Source organism: Leucoraja erinacea, chromosome 36 (genome assembly GCF_028641065.1).
Source record: "Leucoraja erinacea ecotype New England chromosome 36, Leri_hhj_1, whole genome shotgun sequence".
Lineage (NCBI taxonomy): Eukaryota > Metazoa > Chordata > Chondrichthyes > Rajiformes > Rajidae > Leucoraja > Leucoraja erinaceus.
In genome coordinates, this window is record NC_073412.1 from 10,507,436 (window position 1) to 10,526,146 (window position 18,711).

Consider the following 18,711-nt stretch of genomic DNA (forward strand, 5'->3'; position numbering starts at 1 on the left):
GCTCTGAAGAAGGGTCCTGACCTGAAATGTCATCTATCCATTCCTTGCACAGATGCTGCCTGACTCGCTGAGTTCTTCCAGCATTTAGCATTTTGCTTAACAAGGTTATAATAAAAACCATGACGCAGAGAGATACCATGCTGTCTAAAGATGTGGGAATTTATGGTGAGATTTCAGCCTCCACAAACTAGCCAAGAGATATGGATCTTAAATCCACGCTGATTCAGCTGCCATCATTGACAAAGTTAAGCATTTATCTTGTGTATTAAAGTCAGGAGTTTGTCAAGGGTTGTGCAAGACGACCAGAGGTTGAGACTGTGCGTATTGAGAGGGGAGATGAGAATTGCGAGTGGCTGGGGGAAGGGGGCCTTGCACAAGGCTTTTTAAACTGTCAACGTTGGCAGGGAGCAGGAAGAGACACGATGTGTCCTATTTTGGCTTTTGTCCCTGAGGGAAAGAGCAAGCTGGAGTGTTCATCTGATCGTGTTACTTTGACCAGACTTTGTATGCCCCCTGCAGCCTCGTTGAAGTACTGTGGATGCTGGCTGAGACATTGGCATTTCCTGTTCGCTTGGAATGAGTCTGCTGTACCTTTTTATGAGCCATGCAAGATGTCTAACCTGGTTTACTGATTCTCATTGTAAATTGACTGTGAACTCTATAACCATTCACATGGACACAGTCCCTGCTGCTGATTCATCTCTGTGATCAGTCTCCAGAACAATCAGAAATCTCTGCAATGATCAAATATATATAATATCTGTGTGGTGTGTACTGCTCGCCAATGAATGGAAAACAATCACTTGGCACCTTGATTCATGTGTTTCTCAAGAGCTTGTGCATCAGACGTGTCATTGTGTACCACACAGATATAAAATATATTATAGAAGATGAATGGATTTCAGACCTTTAGATTCTAAGACCATTTGTGATAACTTCCAATCCAACAGTATGAACATTGATTTTTCTCATTTTTAGTATCCCTGCATTCTCTACACCCCCCCACCCCTGCCTAGTCGTCCTACTTGCTCCGCCGTTCACATCTTGCATCCCTTTGTTATCACCTCTTCCCCAGCCAACAATGGGCCATTGTGGGCTCCACACTTCCTTGATCATCTGTTCCCAGCCCTGCTTTGTTCTGGCCTTTTTTTACCTCTCGGTCTTTCAGTCTGAAGGAGGGTCCCAAGCTGAAATGTCACCGTCCGTTTGCTCCAGAGATGCTGCCTGACCCGTTGAATTACTCCAGCACTTCGTGTCTACCTTTGGAAGTGTACATAAACCTGAAATGGACAATTTTGCAGGAATATGGGACACATTTGGTCGCTGTTACAAAGACACAGCATAGTCACCTGTGCTATAGGATCTGGTGTGCTCCAGAGCAGAATGAGTTGAGCTATAGGGTGACCTGACCAAATCTATGTTTAATTACTTTATCTATATTCTGCTCTGCAAGAGTCAGGTGTAGATTATTGCAATAACAAAGCCACCACTCAGAGATATTCTGCCCACTGCTTTATTAGTTGGATAGCTGCCACGTTTCAAGAGCTTGTGTGCAAGGGCTGGCACCTTTGCAGGTGAGGCATGCACCTGTTCCGTGTGAAGCCGCTGACACTGCAATGGTTCGGTTACAGTGCAGCTCAAGTTCCATGCGTTTCACATTTAGAAACAGAAATTTGACATGTCCTCTTGTAAAAAGGGTTTCACAAAGGAACTCGATATAACAGTGGCAGCATTGTGCCACTGTTCATCAGTTAATGCCTCCTTTGTTTACCCACATTGGCAGTGAGTCCAGTCTGTGCCTGGAGAGCTGCCAATTACTACTCTAGACAACGTAGTCATCTTTGGCTTCAGACTTGTGTTCCATAAGTGACCTCTTTAACCAGTTTCCTCTGACTGTGGCAATCTACAACAGTCCGTGCACTCTCCTTTGTATCAGCTGTTTCCCTGTTAAATATTTAACCTAGTGATCAGCTGGTTAACTGTACTTGCTGATAGTAAGGTACATTCAAGATGCAAAACCATACGGGGGGGGGGGGGGGGTGAGTCAGTCTCAGTCTACCCCACGACAAAAGGGGGAAGAGTTGTAAAGTTTGATAGCCACAGGGAAGAAAGATCTCCTGTGGTGTTGCGTCATGTATCTTGGTGGAACCAGTCTGTTGCTGAAGGTACTTCTCAGGTTGCCCAGTGGGTCATGGAGGGTGTGAGCTGTATTGTCCAGGATGTCCGCAGTTTGAGAAATATCATAGCAAAAGGATTTGAGTATAGGAGCAGGGAGGTTCTACTGCAGTTATACTGGGTCTTGGTGAGACCACACCTGGAGTATTGCGTACAGTTTTGGTCTCCTAATCTGTGGAAAGACATTCTTGCCATAGAGGGAGTACAGAGAAGGTTCACCAGACTGATTCCTGGGATGTCAGGACTTTCATATGAAGAAAGACTGGATAGACTCGGTTTGTACTCGCTAGAATTGAGAAGATTGAGGGGGGATCTTATAGAAAATTACAAAATTCTTAAGGGGTTGGACAGGCTAGATGCAGGAAGATTGTTCCCGATGTTGGGGAAGTCCAGAACAAGGGGTCACAGTTTAAGGATAAGGGGGAAATCTTTTTGGACCGAGATGAGGAAAACATTTTTCACACAGAGTGGTGAATCTCTGGAATTCTCTGCCTCAGAAGGTAGTTGAGGCCAGTTCATTGGTTATATTTAAGAGGGAGTTAGATGTGGCCCTTGTGGCTAAAGGGATCAGGGGGTATGGAGAGAAGGCAGGTACAGGATACTGAGTTGGATGATCAGCCATGATCATATTGAATGGCGGTGCAGGCTCGAAGGGCCGAATGGCCTGCTCTTGCACCTATTTTCTATGTTTATATCCCCCCCCCCTCCAAGATCACCTCCCATGAATCCAACTCTGCCCCCAGGACAGAGCCAGCCTACCTGATGGGTTTGTTGATCCTGTTGGCGTCCGCAGCCTTTGCCCTGCTGCCCCAGCATCTTGATGAGATGCATTTCTCCAGGTGTGCAGGTCATTGGGCTCTTAAACACTGCAACATGCAGGATTTGGTGTTGGAGTATTTGCAAGGAAATCATTCAACTGCCTGATTCACCTTCATTTTGTATCCTACAGGATTAACTGGGATGAAATGCAGTGTGCCCACATTATCACAGGATTTGCCTGGGGCAGCTTATGAACGAATGCAGAGGTTGTTCAGTGGTTTGAATATTTCAATGTCTACTTATTTCTCCCCCTCTGTCAGGTGTCCTGGTGGTTAATGTGACCTGGCGGAACAAGACTTATGTGGGAACACTTTTGGACTGCACAAGACATGACTGGGCACCACCAAGGTGAGCAAAGGAGAGCTGTATTGTAGTGCTATCATTCAATGTACAGAACAGGCACCAGTCCTTGGACCCATTTATACTCTGTTCAAATAACAGGATAGATGTGGATTAAAAAATCTGCTCTGGTTTAATCATCATGAAGTCTTCTCCCCATTGCATCCAAATGTTCCTTGTTAAGTAATTAGTTTGTCTTCATTATCCTGCACACTGTAGGAATTGGTCACTTTGTGAAAGAGGCTGTTAAGCAGGAGCCTCAACTTTCGTTCAACAAGATGAAAGCTGATCTCGGATCTAACATCATTCACCTTTACAGACAGTCCCCCGCGGGGTTACCACAGGCTTCCACTCCTGAGAATTTCTTGGTTTGAACCAAATTGGTGAACTTGATGATGGGATCAGGGGTGGTGGAGAGAGAGAAGACACATGAAGCTGCCCCAGTCCCACCCAGCAGACGGTGCCTGAAGCCCTACAGCGCTTGGCAAATGCATCCCACCAACTCACAAACACTTGTTTGTTTCAGTGGGGCATTCATAACCTGGACAGCACCTGGTATTTTCTCTGGTAACTTTGGTTAGCAAGGCTTTATCATTTTAGTGTTTTCAATTCATAATTGCCCTAACATCAATTTTGGTTTTGCAGAAGCAAAGGCTCTTACAAACGTTTCCAAATGATCTTGCACTAGTTGCTTGTTACATTCTCTGGTCCTAAATACCCAATGATTGGCTAAATTAAACAGCTTCCAGCCACCCAGCCCCCCCCCCCCCCCCCCCCTCCACTAGTTTAGTGTAGAGATACAGGTCCTTCAATCCACTGAGTCCGCGCCGACCAGCGATTCCCGTACACTAACAGTATCCTACACACTAGGGAACAATTTACAGTTTTTTACAGAAGCCAAATTAACCTACAAACCTGCACGTTTTTGGTGTGTGGGAGTAAACTGGAGCACCCGGGGAAAGCCCACGCGGTCAGGTACAAACTCCATACAGACAGCAGCCATAATCAGGATGGAAGCCGGGTCCCTAGCGCTGTAAGGCAGCAGCTCTATCGCTGCTTGAAACTTTCTGTCTCATTCTGGCATCTGCAGCCCTAGTTTCTCCCCTTCCTGGTCATTTCACCTCTGACATTGAACAAAACTGAATCTAGTACTCCAGGCTTTGGCTTTAGAGGATTTTGTATCGCTGAAGCATAATTTAAACTTCATCCCACAGAAGTCTAGATATAAAGGGCAGGATTCCATTGGACTATTAATTATTTTTTGTACCTGCCCATGAATGCGTAACTAACTTGAACACTGACCTCAGCAACTAAGAACTTCCGACTGAAGAAGGATCCTGACCCGAAACATCACCTGTCCAGTTTTTTTCAAGGAACACTGCCTGATCTGCTGAGTTACTCCTGCACTTTGTATTTTTTTGTAAACTAGAACCCGTAGTTCCTTGTTTCTCCATTGACTTCTATGGACTGTCTTTGGGTGCATAAAGGACTTTCTGGGTGGGGGGCATTCTGCACTAGAATTACGGTTATTAATTGAATATTACAAAAATTATTATATATTGTCTGTATTTATAGGGCCTGTTAAGCTGCTGAAAATAAGAATTTTGTTCCTTTGTCGGTACATATAAACACTCTTGACTCTGTCTTGACTCTCTTGACATTTTGGTGATCTGCACATACAGCCCACCAATCTCACTGCGTTTAGGGTTGGCGTTTTGTTGATCTATCCACAGTTTGAATTAAACAACTACAAATCAGACTCCAAAATTCATGCCTGAAATAAGACAAAATGTAGAAACAAAGAACTGCAGATGCTGGTTTATACCAAAGATAGACACAAAGTGCTGGAGTAACTCAGCCGGTCAGGCAGCATTTCTGGAGAACATGGAGAGGTGACGTTTCGGATTAGGACCTGAAGGAGGTGACTTCTTCAGGTCCCGACCTAAAAAAGTCATCTATCCATGTTCTCCAGAGATGTTGCCTGACCCGCTGAGTTACTCCAGCACTTTGTGCCTATCCTTGAAATAAGGCATTTTAATTTAATAGTAGATAGTGAATAAATAGTTTTCCTAAACATTCTGTCAGGGTGGGAAACCAGACTACTGCAATGGAGCATAAGAGCAGAGAATGTTCATATGCTTGATCTTTTAAGAAGCTTAGTTCAATCTTCAATTCTTTTAGTTCTCTTTTAAGCTTGCAGTTAGTTTCAGCCACTGTGGGGGTAGTGAACTTTGAAACTATTTTGACATTGAAGAGTTTAAGTTAGCACAAAAACATGACACCAGTGCACAATAGCAGAGAGTGACAGGACATGAGGCAGCTTCAATGGTCCTTCGTTCCGATGCTTTGAACTCTCCAGCATTATTGTGAGGCAGTGCCTTGCGGGCACAGCTGATGAGAGAGACAAGTGGGGAATAAGATGTCGAAGTAGAGAAAGGGACGGTGGGTAGAAGGGAGGAGGGAGGGGGATGGCCAGGAAATGGGGGACCTGGAGTAAGGAGGGATGGGTGATGAGCAGGTCTGGGGTGAGTGGGGGGCAAGTGGGTAGGTGACGGGGGCTGTGAGAGTGGAAAGAAAGGTGTGCATGGGGATGGGTGGGGGGTGAGCAGGTGGGTAGATGAGTAGGGTGGGGGTGGTATTCTGAAATTGAGAAGATGTGGGGGCGTCTGTCCATTTCCCTCCACAGATGCTACCTGGCCCGCTGTTCCACTGGCAGTCTGTTTTGGGTCAAAATTCTGGTATTGCTTTATTCTTGTCACGTGTGCTGCGATACAGTGAAAAGCTTTGTCTTGCCGGCTATCCTGGCAAATCACACTACCCTAGTCTGTCATGTGGTGCACAAAATAAAATAGTGCAGACTATACTGTAACAACAACAAGTGCACGGTCTGCAACAAGGTAAATTGCAGGATCAGGAAATTATCTCGCCATAATATGTGAGATTTCCGTTCAAGAGTCTAAGAAAAAAAACAGGGAAGTCCTGTGTGGGGAGAAGAGAGAACGACCAGCGTGTGAGTGATCCTTGATTATGTTTGCTGCTTTCCTCAGGCAGTGTGATGTATAGGCTGATATGGGGGGGGGGGGGAGGGGGGGGGGATGGAGACTTCTCTGTGTGATGGTCTGGCCTCCTTTCACAACTCACAACAATATCGTGCAGCCCTGGGCAATGCAGTGAAAACATGGAACTGGATAGTATGATTTGTATGCAATCCCTTGTGTCACAAGTTGACCAGCACAATTAGTGAATGGGTGGAAGTATCAGTTTATCGATGAGAAAATTGTTAAAATATAAAAAGTATGTGTTAATCTATTCCTCAGTGTTACTACTTGGCAAGTGGTTCATTAATTATTTTCTTAGTGGGTCATGGCTGACATCTGTAAGTTACATTGGGAATAGCAACTGCTGATCATTTCTGTCCAGTCTCCATAACTATACAGTGCACACCAGTCCCCATGTCCTTAATCCTCAGGAATCTCTTTTGGACATGCAATATCTTCTTTGCAGTGTGCCTTGGATTTCATGGATGGTGTCCTATTCTAGGTACTCGATTATCTATAAAATTCAATGATAAACCTCGTGGAGTGTTGCCTTGTTCATGTCGACGCAGTCGATGACTTTTGTTTGCGTTTTTCAGGTTTTGTGAATCACCAACAAGTGACCTTGAGATGAGAGGGAACAATCGCGGGCGGGGGAAGCGAGTGCGGCCCAGCACAAGTGCTCCAGTGATTGAGGCTGTCGTGGTTCCAGACACCAAGGTCATTACCAAGACTCGGGCGTGTTCCAGCAGCAAGGGGCGCCGGGGCAGCCAGACCTCTTCAGACAGTCGCACCCCCACAAACCCAGTGGAAGACGTCAAGGCAAGCCCTTCAGCGGGCAACAAGCGGAAGAACAAGCCTGCTCCCGATTTGGACTTAACCTCAAGTTCCGAGGACTCAAAGGGAGGGAAAAGGATGCGTTCAAATTCGCGCGGGGCAGCAACGCCAACCCCCGTCATGGTGGTGAAGCCCGAGGCGTCCGTGCCTGAGCATAACTGTCCGTCCCCCGTCCTCATTGACTGTCCCCACCCCAACTGCAACAAGAAATACAAACACATCAATGGCCTGCGCTACCACCAGGCCCATGCACATACAGACAGTGACGGTAAGATTGAGGGTGACATTGACAGCGAGGAGAAGAACTCTGATGGTGAGGAGTGCACTCAGCATCCGTCACTGAGTCAGGACTCCAGCAGCTGTAATGGTTCCTCCAGCTCCCACACCTTCTGTCAGTCGAAGGGCTACATGTCCCCAGCACGGTCTGTCACACCAAAGGGCAGGAGAGAAGGCAGCATGGAGGCCCACAGCCCTTCCTCTGCCGTGAAGCTTGGGACTGGGAAGAACTCCAGTAAAAAGAAACTCACTTCAGAGGCCGATGCGGAGTCTGGTGGGTTGTATAATGTCGATTGTTCAGAGGAAGGGCTTCCGGTTGCCAGCCCGAGTGACGACACAGGAAACGATGGCGACGACTCTACTGAGAAGAAATCTGCCGTGGAAAAAGACAAAGCCAAGAAATCGAGTGGTTCAAAATCAGAAAAGCTTCCAGTCAAAAGCAAGTCTGCCAGGCCCATTGTCCCCTGCCATGACACCAGCACAAATGTACAGTTTCTCCACTGCCGCTTTTACTGCCTCGGGCCCGGGCTCTGCCCCTGGTTTGGCTACCACCGTTGTTCAAGCAATGTCCAAGAGCCCGCCACTCAAACCCATTCAGCCCAAGCCCACCATCATGGGGGAACCGTCGACAGTGAACCCAGCACTCACGCCCTTGAAGGAGAAGAAGAAAAAGGAGAAGAAGAAGAAGGATGCCAAAGAGGCTGCGAGCCCCAAACCTCTGGGCAAAGTGGGGGCAAAGCCGGAAGATGGCAAGAGCCCTTTCCGAGATCCCGCTGCGGACTCCGCGGCTAAAGAGGGGCTACTAAACGGATCGTCGGAATCGCACGAAAGTCGCCTAGCCAGTATCAAGGCCGAAGCGGACAAAATCTACAGCTTCACCGACAACGCACCCAGTCCGTCCATCGGTACGGCCAGCAGGCTGGAAGGCACGGGCCTGGTCACGCCTATTACACCCTTGCACGTGGTGACACAGAATGGGGCCGACAGCTCCTCGGTCAAGACCAACAGTCCAGCTTACTCGGACATCTCGGATGCAGGGGAGGACGGAGAGGGGAAGGGAGATGGCAGTAAAGTCAAAACCTCCTCCCCGGACCAGATGGCCAAGGAAAGTGCCAAGAAAGCTTTATTTTCCTCATCATCCTCCTCATCCTCCTCTTCCTCGTCCTCACGAACTCAACCACCTATAAATAAAGAAACCCACTCCCCGTACTACCAAGGTTATGACACGTACTATTCTCCAAACTACGCCCACTCGAGTCCTGGAGGTGCCAGCGGAGGCTCGGCGGCGGCCGGTCACTCGGTCAAGATCAAGAAGGAGGTGGACGAGGAGGGTGTGGAGGTGAGGGTCAAAGTGGAAAGCACAGAGGACAAGAAGACAGAAATGAGCAATGCAGGCCACCATCCTTCAGTGATACAGCAACGCTCCCAAATGTACATGCAGCCTCTGTATTACGGTCAGTATGCCTACGTGCCCCAGTATGGTTACAGTGATCAGGGCTATCACAGTCACATGATGAGCACAAACCCAGGCTACAGGCAGCAGTACGAGAAAATGTGCGAGGAGCAACACAAACAGAGGCACGAGCAGAACCGCGGGAAGCACAGCAGCAACGACCACGACAAGAAACAAGAGCACGCCATCAAGGAGCGGGAGGAGTGGAAGCAGAAGGCTCCTGCCTCTGCCACCCTCTCTAAAGCACCCAGCTTGACAGACCTTGCAAAACCTGTGCCTAACAAGCCCAAGGACACGGCGGACTCCATAAAGTATGGCATAATGGCCAAAGCAGATGATGCCTCCAAGATGCAGTCACAGCAGGCAGAAGGATTAAAGATGAAATTAACTGAGGGGAGTCACCTTGGGAGGGAGTTGTGTGAAACAAAACAAAGTCTGGAGTCAAGCAAGCATCATTCTGGAATGGATCCAGGACTGTGGTACAGACAGGTAAGACCCAAAATTAATCCTTGGAGTCATTTCAGGTTTTCTGCATTACCCGACTGCATCTTTTAACTAAGGACATTTATTCAGCTTTGCATTGCCCTGTCTGATTGTAGTGTAGTGGACAATCACTCAGGATATCACTCCATACATGCCTGAAGGGCAATGCATCACAAAAAGTGCTGGAAACAGTACAATATTAGCACAGACTAAACTGACACACATGTAAAAAAACAATCTGCCTCTGCAGTATTTTTCACATTTCAAGATGGCCCAAAGTACATTGTAAGCAGAGAATAATTTTGTAAAATGCAGTCACTGCTAGGCAGACATAACAATCAATTTGCACACAGGAAGATTTTGGATTTGCTGATGTAGACGGGGAATTCAATGTTGACCAAGACATAGAGAACCTCTCTGTTTTTGGAAGGATGCATATATTGTTTATACACTCACCTGGGGCAGTTTACACTCTCGTTTGGAAAAACATCCTGTTTAACAATGTGGCATTCCTTTAATTACGCACTACAGTGTTAAGCCCGAGGCCACAGCCAACAACTCAGGAAAAAGAGCTCTTCAGTAACATAACAATTCACTTGTTCCATTTAACTGTTAAGGATTGCAAAGGGGGAGAAGAGCTATCTACGTAAGTAGTTGTGATCCAATAGTTCTTTATCATAACATTGAATAATCAGCCTCTAATCTGAAAACCTTTCCTCATGAACACATAGTTATTGGTCAGGATGCAGACGTGAGTGTGAATTGTAAAAATCACTCTCATTTTGTTTGGCTTGTTTGGCAAAGTGAAGGAAGTTCTTACACATTTTTGGATGTTGAACACCACGTGTGTCATGGTTTGTAGAAAACTCTAAAATCAAAATTCCAATTAAAATAACCAATTTGTAAGCCTGGGTGACATTGAGACTTGAGATCAAGTTTATATTAAGTTATTGTCCTTTGTTGAAGAAGTTGATCAAGGTGCAAACAGCCAACCCTCAGAGTTGCACAGTTTTGAATGTCTCTCATTCCAACACTCCATTTGTGGAGTGCACTGGCATCATTGAAACCACTTGATCAGAGGTTAGCCTGATATGCCATGACTGATTTTACAACACTGAGCTGCTTCCAAGTAATTTATATTTAACTCGCTTAAAGCTTCAGCTTAATGTCTTTAAATTTTGAGAGAGCACACAACTTCTGCTTGCCTAACCTTTCAATGGAGAGAGTATATGCCACCAGATGTTGCACAGTGCCTGGTGTCAAAGTCACTATCCAGTGTTTTACTTGTGATGTACTTTGGCCAAATCCTCCAAATTCCTTTGACAATTGTTTGAACACATACCGACTGGAGTTAAAAACCGTGTGCAATATTTTAACTAGTTATCTGGTGACATTATTCATTGTTCATTGTGAGTAAAGTTCACCAATTGGCCTCATTCCAATTCTAATATTAAATTGTGACCAAAATGTGTTACAATTGGACAAGGAGCACACACATAATGTTCATAGCCTAGTATTTCCATATCTGACTGAGCACCTCAAGGGGCTTGAAAAATCAGAAGAAAACCTTATTTTTTAAATACATTTTGTGATTTGAGAAACCCAGAGGACTAATTGCTCATTTCACTGGTATTACATGTGGAAGGATACAGCCTCTTTATTGGAAGGTGAGGGGTAAAAATCAGTCAGTATTCATTTATCAGCCAGTGACTTCCGGCCCAAGTTAGTGAGTGTGGGGATCGGATGAGACAGGGTTCATTGCTGCTCTGTGGCTCCGTTATATCACCCACGAGTGCCAGGTCAGCACCATAACTGGCTCAGGTAAATAAAATGATGAGGTGAGATGACACTGGGTAATCTTCCCATCACATCAAGGTGTGAAGCATCTTTGGATGCAGGACAACGACAACATTGCAAAAGCAAAAATGAATGTTCACCTCAATCTTAGACTACTATGATTTTTATTTCAGTTACTTATATTACCTAATTTTAGATTTTTTTTTGCTTGTAATATGGATCCTGTAACTTGTTTGAATTTGTGTTTGAGTGTGATTTCTTTGCTCTTTATACTTTCATGGTAAAATTTACTTATCTTTATTGTTTAAGAAACATTTAGACAGGGTACATGGATGGGATTGGGTAGGTTTAGAGGGATATGGACCAAATGCAGGCAGGTGGGAGTTGTGTAGATGGGGCATGTTGGCTGGTGTGGGCACTTTGGACTGAAGGACCTGTTTCCACCCTGTAAGACTAGGACGCTATGATGTTAGAATTCATGGGGTTTCTATCTGTCCCAGGCCAAGTTTCACATCGCCATGACTAACAGCCGATAAAGAGAAACACAGATACTAAACAGAAACTGCAGTGTCAAGGATGCCTTCTGTCTGCCTCTTTCCCATTTCATTAACATCGTCTAAAATGCATTGTTTTGTAGTAAAAATAATTACTTGAGGAGGGAAAGCACATAAACCATTCATGTGGACATACAATTATAATGGGGCTGCCAACTTTTTCAATGATTAGGATTAGGAGCACAGAAGTGGCTCATGATGACAGTATTACAGTGATTCTATAATCAAGTTTCGATAGACTTAATCTCAAATGAAGACCACCTATTTTGGACTAAATTATCCATTGTAGCCTGAAGTACAGGGAAGTAAGTGGACATCGAACAGTACAGCATAGGAACAATATCCGTATTGAACATGAACCTAAGATAAACTCCTCCTCTGCTGCACGTGATCCATATCCCTCCATTCCTTCATATCCATGTGCCCATTTTAAACTCCATATCCTAATATTCTTGCCCAAGATGAGTAAATAGAACTGATATTGATCAGCCATGATTTAGTTAGCAGATCAAGCAAGATAGAATAACTGAATGTTCTTCTCGTGGTCCTATGTTTCTGCATTGTTTAGGGATGTAAATTTAAAGACATTTTCCCTGGCAATCTACTGGTGCAATGATTCAGTTTGGATTGTGAATTTCCTTTTTGCTCCCAGTTCACCCTTGCGTCCTGTTCTGCCTTATGAGAGATATAAATAAAGATGTCTTGGATATCTAACTTTTAAAGCTGGAAATATTGTATTGTGGTTTCTATCACAGCCTCAAGGTACCCCAAGTCACTTTCCAGCCAATGATCTATGAGGTGCAGTCACTGTTGTAATGTTGGAAATGGTCATTGTTGACCTGCACTAATGGTCACAAAACAGCCCTGTGACAAACATCTCAGAGAGACTTTGATTAAAGGATAAATACCAGCCAGGATATTGAGGGAGAACTACTTTGTTCAAAGTAGTGAATGTGGAAGTTGATATAATTACCCAAGAGTATTATATAAAGTATCTGACCTGGACGATGACACTCCATTAGTCATAGATTTCCTTCAGTTGTGAACTGGAGCATCAGCCTACATTAAAGATGCTTTACTGTGGATCCCGAGTGCACAAGCTTGGGTTATAGCTCAACGTGTTGTCACTGAACTGTGTTCAAATGCAGTTCATTATGTCAGGACCTGAGACACATACATAATTCTTTGAATCTCTAATTGAATTGTCGTTGTTCCTTAACTGATGGGATGAGTTTAGTGGCGAGGAAAAAAAGTAATAATCAACGTTCGAGCTGCAGATGGAACAATTTGACTGTGGTCACCTTTAACTAATGCTTTGGCTGTTTTATCCCCCATGAGTTTGTCTTGGTGACTAACTTGTGTATTTTAGCTGGCTATTGAGCCTGCTTGCTTTAAGCAGTTGTTGTGCCAAATGCACTTTTGGCACATCAAATGCATATGCATATAACTGCGAGGTTGGTATACTTTCACCATGGTTGTTAAATGTTAAGTTGAAGTTACGTGTAGTATTTGTTAAGCAATGTTCCTGTAAACATCATGTGATCACAAATTGGATGGTCCAATTCCTATATTGCAGCCGTAATTGGATCCAAAACAACAAAAGACTGTAAAGCAATATTATATTGGCCCATCATATAAGATGCTGCGTTGTTAAAAAAAAGGCTTTCCCCCTACACCAACCCCCTCCTTGATTGCATCTGCAGAAAGTAAGAATTTTGGTGTGTGTGTAATGGAGAGGAAAATGTGGTGTTGGTGCGCCCTGACATGGAAATGCCCTCAATGTCAAGACTTCAGTAAAGACTAAAGATGGCCCATATTGTATACAGATGATCTCGGTTTGCACAGTCCTGCCTGCTGCACCTGTGGCGTGTAATCTATCTTTTTTTGTATTTATAGCAAACTACAGAGATAGAACCCGATCCTAGTTCACTTACACAGTACTGCAGTTCATTACACCTTGTGCCGAGGCATGGCACTGACTTTAATTCTTCATCACTAAGGGGATTATCAAGATGCCAGCTAATTCATTCCTGGAGAGAGGTGAGAGGCCGCTCTCTGCAGCCCATACGGGAAATCCTATAGCATTTTGTGTTAGTTGCATATAATGCTCTGTGTGGTGAACAGCGCCCTTGTCAGCACACCCGCAGAGCCATGTGTATCTTGGTGTTGGGTTTCCTGGTGCATTGGGAATTCTACATAATTGAATTTTCACTTTATTCTTGTCTTCATTGTGGCATGGAGGTGTTTGTACAAAAGAAACATTAATTTCAGGGCAGTCACTGACAAACTGCAGTAAAATCAAATATTTGCTTTCTGTATAGAAAACTGCACTGCAGGAGCCTCGGAAACAGCCAGCAACAATACCACTTACACCTGGAAACACTCAAAGGCAGGGACCATACAGAAAGCAAAAGCATTTTATACATATTTATGTAATGGGGAAATTGAATTTATTCTATTAGGAAGAATTTGGAAAATTAGTTCTGCATTTTCTGGTCATGTCCTAAACTGAAGCAATATTGAGAATGACCTTGTATAGAGAATACTGATATCATGGCACTCTTCATCATTACTGGAAATCCAGGTTAGTTTTGATGACCTTAAATGCAAATTGGAATTTATTGCATCATCATTCACTTCAGTCGATGACACACAATTAAACTGATCCGACATCTTCCAATTCCAATCCTGCTCTGGTGCATAGAATCCAGGTTTGATTTAACACATGATTCATGTAATAAATAGGGCAATATTATTCCAAGTAATTGACATATTTACCTGGAGTCATAATGAATAAAGCATGTTTAATTCCAATAATTGTGCACCACTCCTGCTTCAAATTTAATTATTTGTCACACAACAAACGGATGGAGAATTTCAGATAAATGGTTTCTGAGGCACAAGATGATAGGCACTGTTTATTACTGAAAATATGCTTTTAACTGTTTGAGAATGATTTATCTTGTTTTAAATAATAGTTTTGGAAAACATTCTTTTATTCTTCAATTATATGTTGCAGCGGGAGTTCAACTGATCCTTGTAGAACGGGTTGGTCACAGATTGAACTCCAGACTATGCTGTCTACAGCTGGGATATTGGGACGCATTGCTACAGTTAGGTTTAGTGCTCCTAAGATCTCATTATAAATAATATCGCGGGCATGAAATCCGTTACATAGGGTGCCCAGTTGGTGTGAAGTCAGGTTCTTCACACCATAAAACAGTGCAGAACAGGAACTGTTTACAATGTCCATGCCGAACATGATGCCTAATTTCAGCCTGTAAGTGATCCATACCTCTCCATTCCCTTCACATCCGTGTGCCTATCTAAAAGCTTCTCAAATGCCTGTATTCAATCTGTTTTCACTACCACCGCTTGCAGCATGTTCCACGTACCCACCATTCTGTGTGTTTAAACAAAAATAGTCCCATACATTTCTGTTCAACCTTCCACCTCTCACCTTAAAGCTAGCAAGCGGAGGGGACAGTACAGTGTTGCAGCAATAACTGCAGATATGGGTGCTGAGGGATTTTGATGGCATGTAAACAAGAAATTAGGTTGCAGGGTTATAGGAAGGTAAGGAGAGAAGGTATGAGACTCGGAATCCATATGCACTTGACAGGCCAACAGGTAACCTGTGTCCTTAGAGAGAGGAGAGCAATATCTACTCATGTCACACATCCTGAGAAAAGCGTTGTCAAAGTCGAGGGAACTGAATGTCATTCTGATTCCACAGTGGGAGTGGATAAGATCATGTAGGGGAATTGATCGGGTGAATGTACAGTCTTCTACCCTGAGTAAGGGAATTGAGAAACAGAGGACATAGGCTTAATGTGAGAGAGGAAAGATTTAGTAGGAACCTGAGGGGCAAGGGGTGGTAGGTATATGGAACAAACTGCTAGAGGAGGTAGTTGAGGCAGGTACTATAACAACATTTAAAAGATATTTGAACGAGAACATGGATAGAGTTACGGTTGGAGGGATATGGGCCAAATGCGGGCATGTGGGACTAGTGTAGATGGGGCATCTTGGTTAGGATGGGCAAGTGGGGCCAAAAGGCCTGTTTACTCTGAGAGATATATATTGAGGAGAGGCAATAACCATTCGATGGAAACTTGAAAGTTTGTTTGAAAATAGATGTAATCTATCTTTAATTCTTGGCCAGGATTCAGAATCAGATATCACTGACAACATAATGACTAGTATCAGGGTCATTACAATCTCCTGAATAGTCCTCAAGAGTAGAATTAACAGTTGAGCTGCATTCAGAATTAATATAATCTGTATCGATTCCATAAAACAGTCAGTCAGCTCACTGGTTTGTGTGTTACGCAACAGTTTCCTCTTCCTCTCACATTACGGATGAAAGTGGTTTAGCTTCCTGCAGGGCTGCAGTACTCAACCCCCCCCCCCCCCCGCCTCACAAGTTGAGAATACCAGAGATATTCTGCAGTGAGTTGTCATGAAATTCTCTCAGGAACACCTCTCCCCTCCATCAGTGAGCCAGTCGCCCTCGGGATGCATCTCAGCCCCCAGTCCTGTACAGGAAGCAGCTGTGGAGCCAGTTTATTACAGTGCCCAGGCCCCGCTTGTTGTGGACGGCACAAGGGACAGTCGAGGGGGCAGCTGTTCCCCATCACGCTCAATTACAGCAGCCTCTGCACCCGCTCCCAGCATGAATCACGCTACCTCATGGAGTGATTACTCCACAGAACAAGATCCCCTCAATCCCAAAGTGGAATCGGACCGGTATACAGTTTCCTGAAATGTCAGAATGTTACGTTCCAACTCCGAACCTGACTTTACTTGATTCGCAGCTCAACTATCCACAGGGCCATTACAATAGTTCAGTTCTCCTCTCCCGCCTCACCACCTCAGTGAGGAGAGATGCATGGCTTCCTGGAGGGGGTGGAGCACAAATAACTACAGGGAGTCAATAATATTGAAGTAATTTAGTTAGAAAGTTCGCCAAAAAAATTAAAAATGATTAAATAAATGTACTCAAGCACACCACTTACCCCGGGAATACCAGCTACCTACAAGGAGTGGCCCAAAATGATAGGAGACAAATATGGATATTTTACCAAGTGTGGACTTTCGTAGAGACATACAGCACAGAACCAGGCCATTCGGCCCACCACATCCATACTGATCGCATTGCCCTCAGCACTTATCCCTAGCTTTGTAGGATATGTAAGAATAGTAAATATCCTACGCCTTGCTATTCAACTGCCTGTCTAAAAGCCTCTTAAACATAGTGATTGTATCCAACTCCACCAACTCTTCTGGTAGCCAAGTCCCAAAGTCATCAATTCTCTTTATATGTTTAAAAAATCTTGTCAGATCCCCTTTAAAACTCCTCCCTTTCACTTTAAACCTGTGCCCTCATAGGTAAACGATACTGTCTATTCTACCTATGCCGCTTATAAATGTTCGATGCCTCTCTCAGGTCACTGCTTCCCTCCTTCACATCCAGCTGTCCACTCTCTCCCCCATACTGTAGGTTCCAATCCAGGCAACATCCTCTGCACTCTCTCCAGTGCAGTCATATCCATCTCTATTGTGGCAATCAGTACTGCACACAATTCTCCAAGTATGTTTGACTAGTGTGTTGTAAAGTTGTAACACAAGCTCTCAACATTTGTATCCCATGCCCCAACTTGTGAAGCAAACATATCAGGTGCCTTTGTCACCACCCACTTTGCCTGTGTTGTCACTTTGAGGGAATTCCGAAGGATCTACAAGGTCCCTCCTTTCATCAACAGATCCCATTTACTGTAAAAAATATCCTATTCCTAATTGACTTGCCCAAATGCATCTCCTCCCACCTGTCCATCCAGATAAGTTGGGAACCAATGCTCAGAGGAAGGAATTCCAATGTTTCCTGCATTAAAACAGTAACTGCACTTCAAAGAAAGCATTGACTACAATGCTCTTTGGATATACTGGTTTACTCAGCCTTTCTCCATACCATTTTGCCACTCGACAAGTCTGTCAGAGAAATTCTGGCATAGGAATTTCATGCCCACTGCTCACCACCCGCTAACCCCGCTTGTCACATGTCTCCTGCAGCCTTCCTTGGCCCATGGGGTTACTGTGCAATGTGATTCAGGGCGCTCACTTTGTAGAGGATTACTGAGGTGAGCTTGATGTGGATGTACTGATGCAGCTCAGCAAAGTGAATAATTTCCTTTTCCAAACAGTCGAATCTTTATTAATTTTACAAGTTTCATCTGACTAACCTGAAGTAAATAAAACTGCCCAATTATAATGTTATCCTGAATAGATCAATGGACTTGGGTTAACACATCAGCAGTTCCATTTAAACTCTCCTATATCGTAATGGATTTTGTCAAGTTGCATTTTCTTAGAGGGTGTTTTTATAGATTTTCCTCAAGCCAATATATACTTCAGAAATCCCAGGGTTTTTTATATCCTTCTCTTGGTATAATTTGGTTCTGGATAGTAAGCTCATGTCTGTTTGCAGTTGTTGGTTTACTGAAGTGAGTGACCCAGGATTGTACTTTACAGGAATCTGAAAGCAGGTTGTGGTCGTACGTGTATCCAAACAAATACTCCGAGCAGCAAAAGGCAGAAGAGGAGCGGTGGAAAGAAGCAGAGCGAGAACGGAAATTTAAAGACGAGGGCTCATCGCGAATAAGAAGCAAAGAGATAGCAGTTAAAGAGGAAAGCAAGGACAACATGTGCTTGGAGTCCCGCTCAACGTCAATGGAAGAATGTCGATCAGTTGGAAAAGATCCCAGATCAGGACTTCACATCCCTGTGTCCTCCTCGATGGTCCAGCACCCATCTTACATGCCGTATGTTCATGGCTACCCTTACGGAAAGCCGTACGAAGCCCCCCATCCAGGATTCCGAGGGGTGACGCCAGTGATGATGCAGAATTATCCAGGTAAGCTCATTGGCTCATTTATCACGTCAG

The 18,711-nt window shown here is 44.4% G+C and overlaps 1 protein-coding gene across 1 annotated transcript in view; it reads left to right on the forward strand.

Moving 5' to 3' along the window:
* The window catches only part of LOC129713546 (zinc finger protein 609-like), a 183,494-nt gene that overhangs the window by 148,027 nt on the left and 16,756 nt on the right, over positions 1-18,711 (forward strand). Inside the window, 5 exon segments of the mRNA XM_055662659.1 lie at positions 3,255-3,342; positions 6,968-7,934; positions 7,936-9,423; positions 13,665-13,808; positions 18,300-18,681. Of these exon segments, the coding sequence (XP_055518634.1) occupies positions 3,255-3,342; positions 6,968-7,934; positions 7,936-9,423; positions 13,665-13,808; positions 18,300-18,681 (3,069 nt within the window).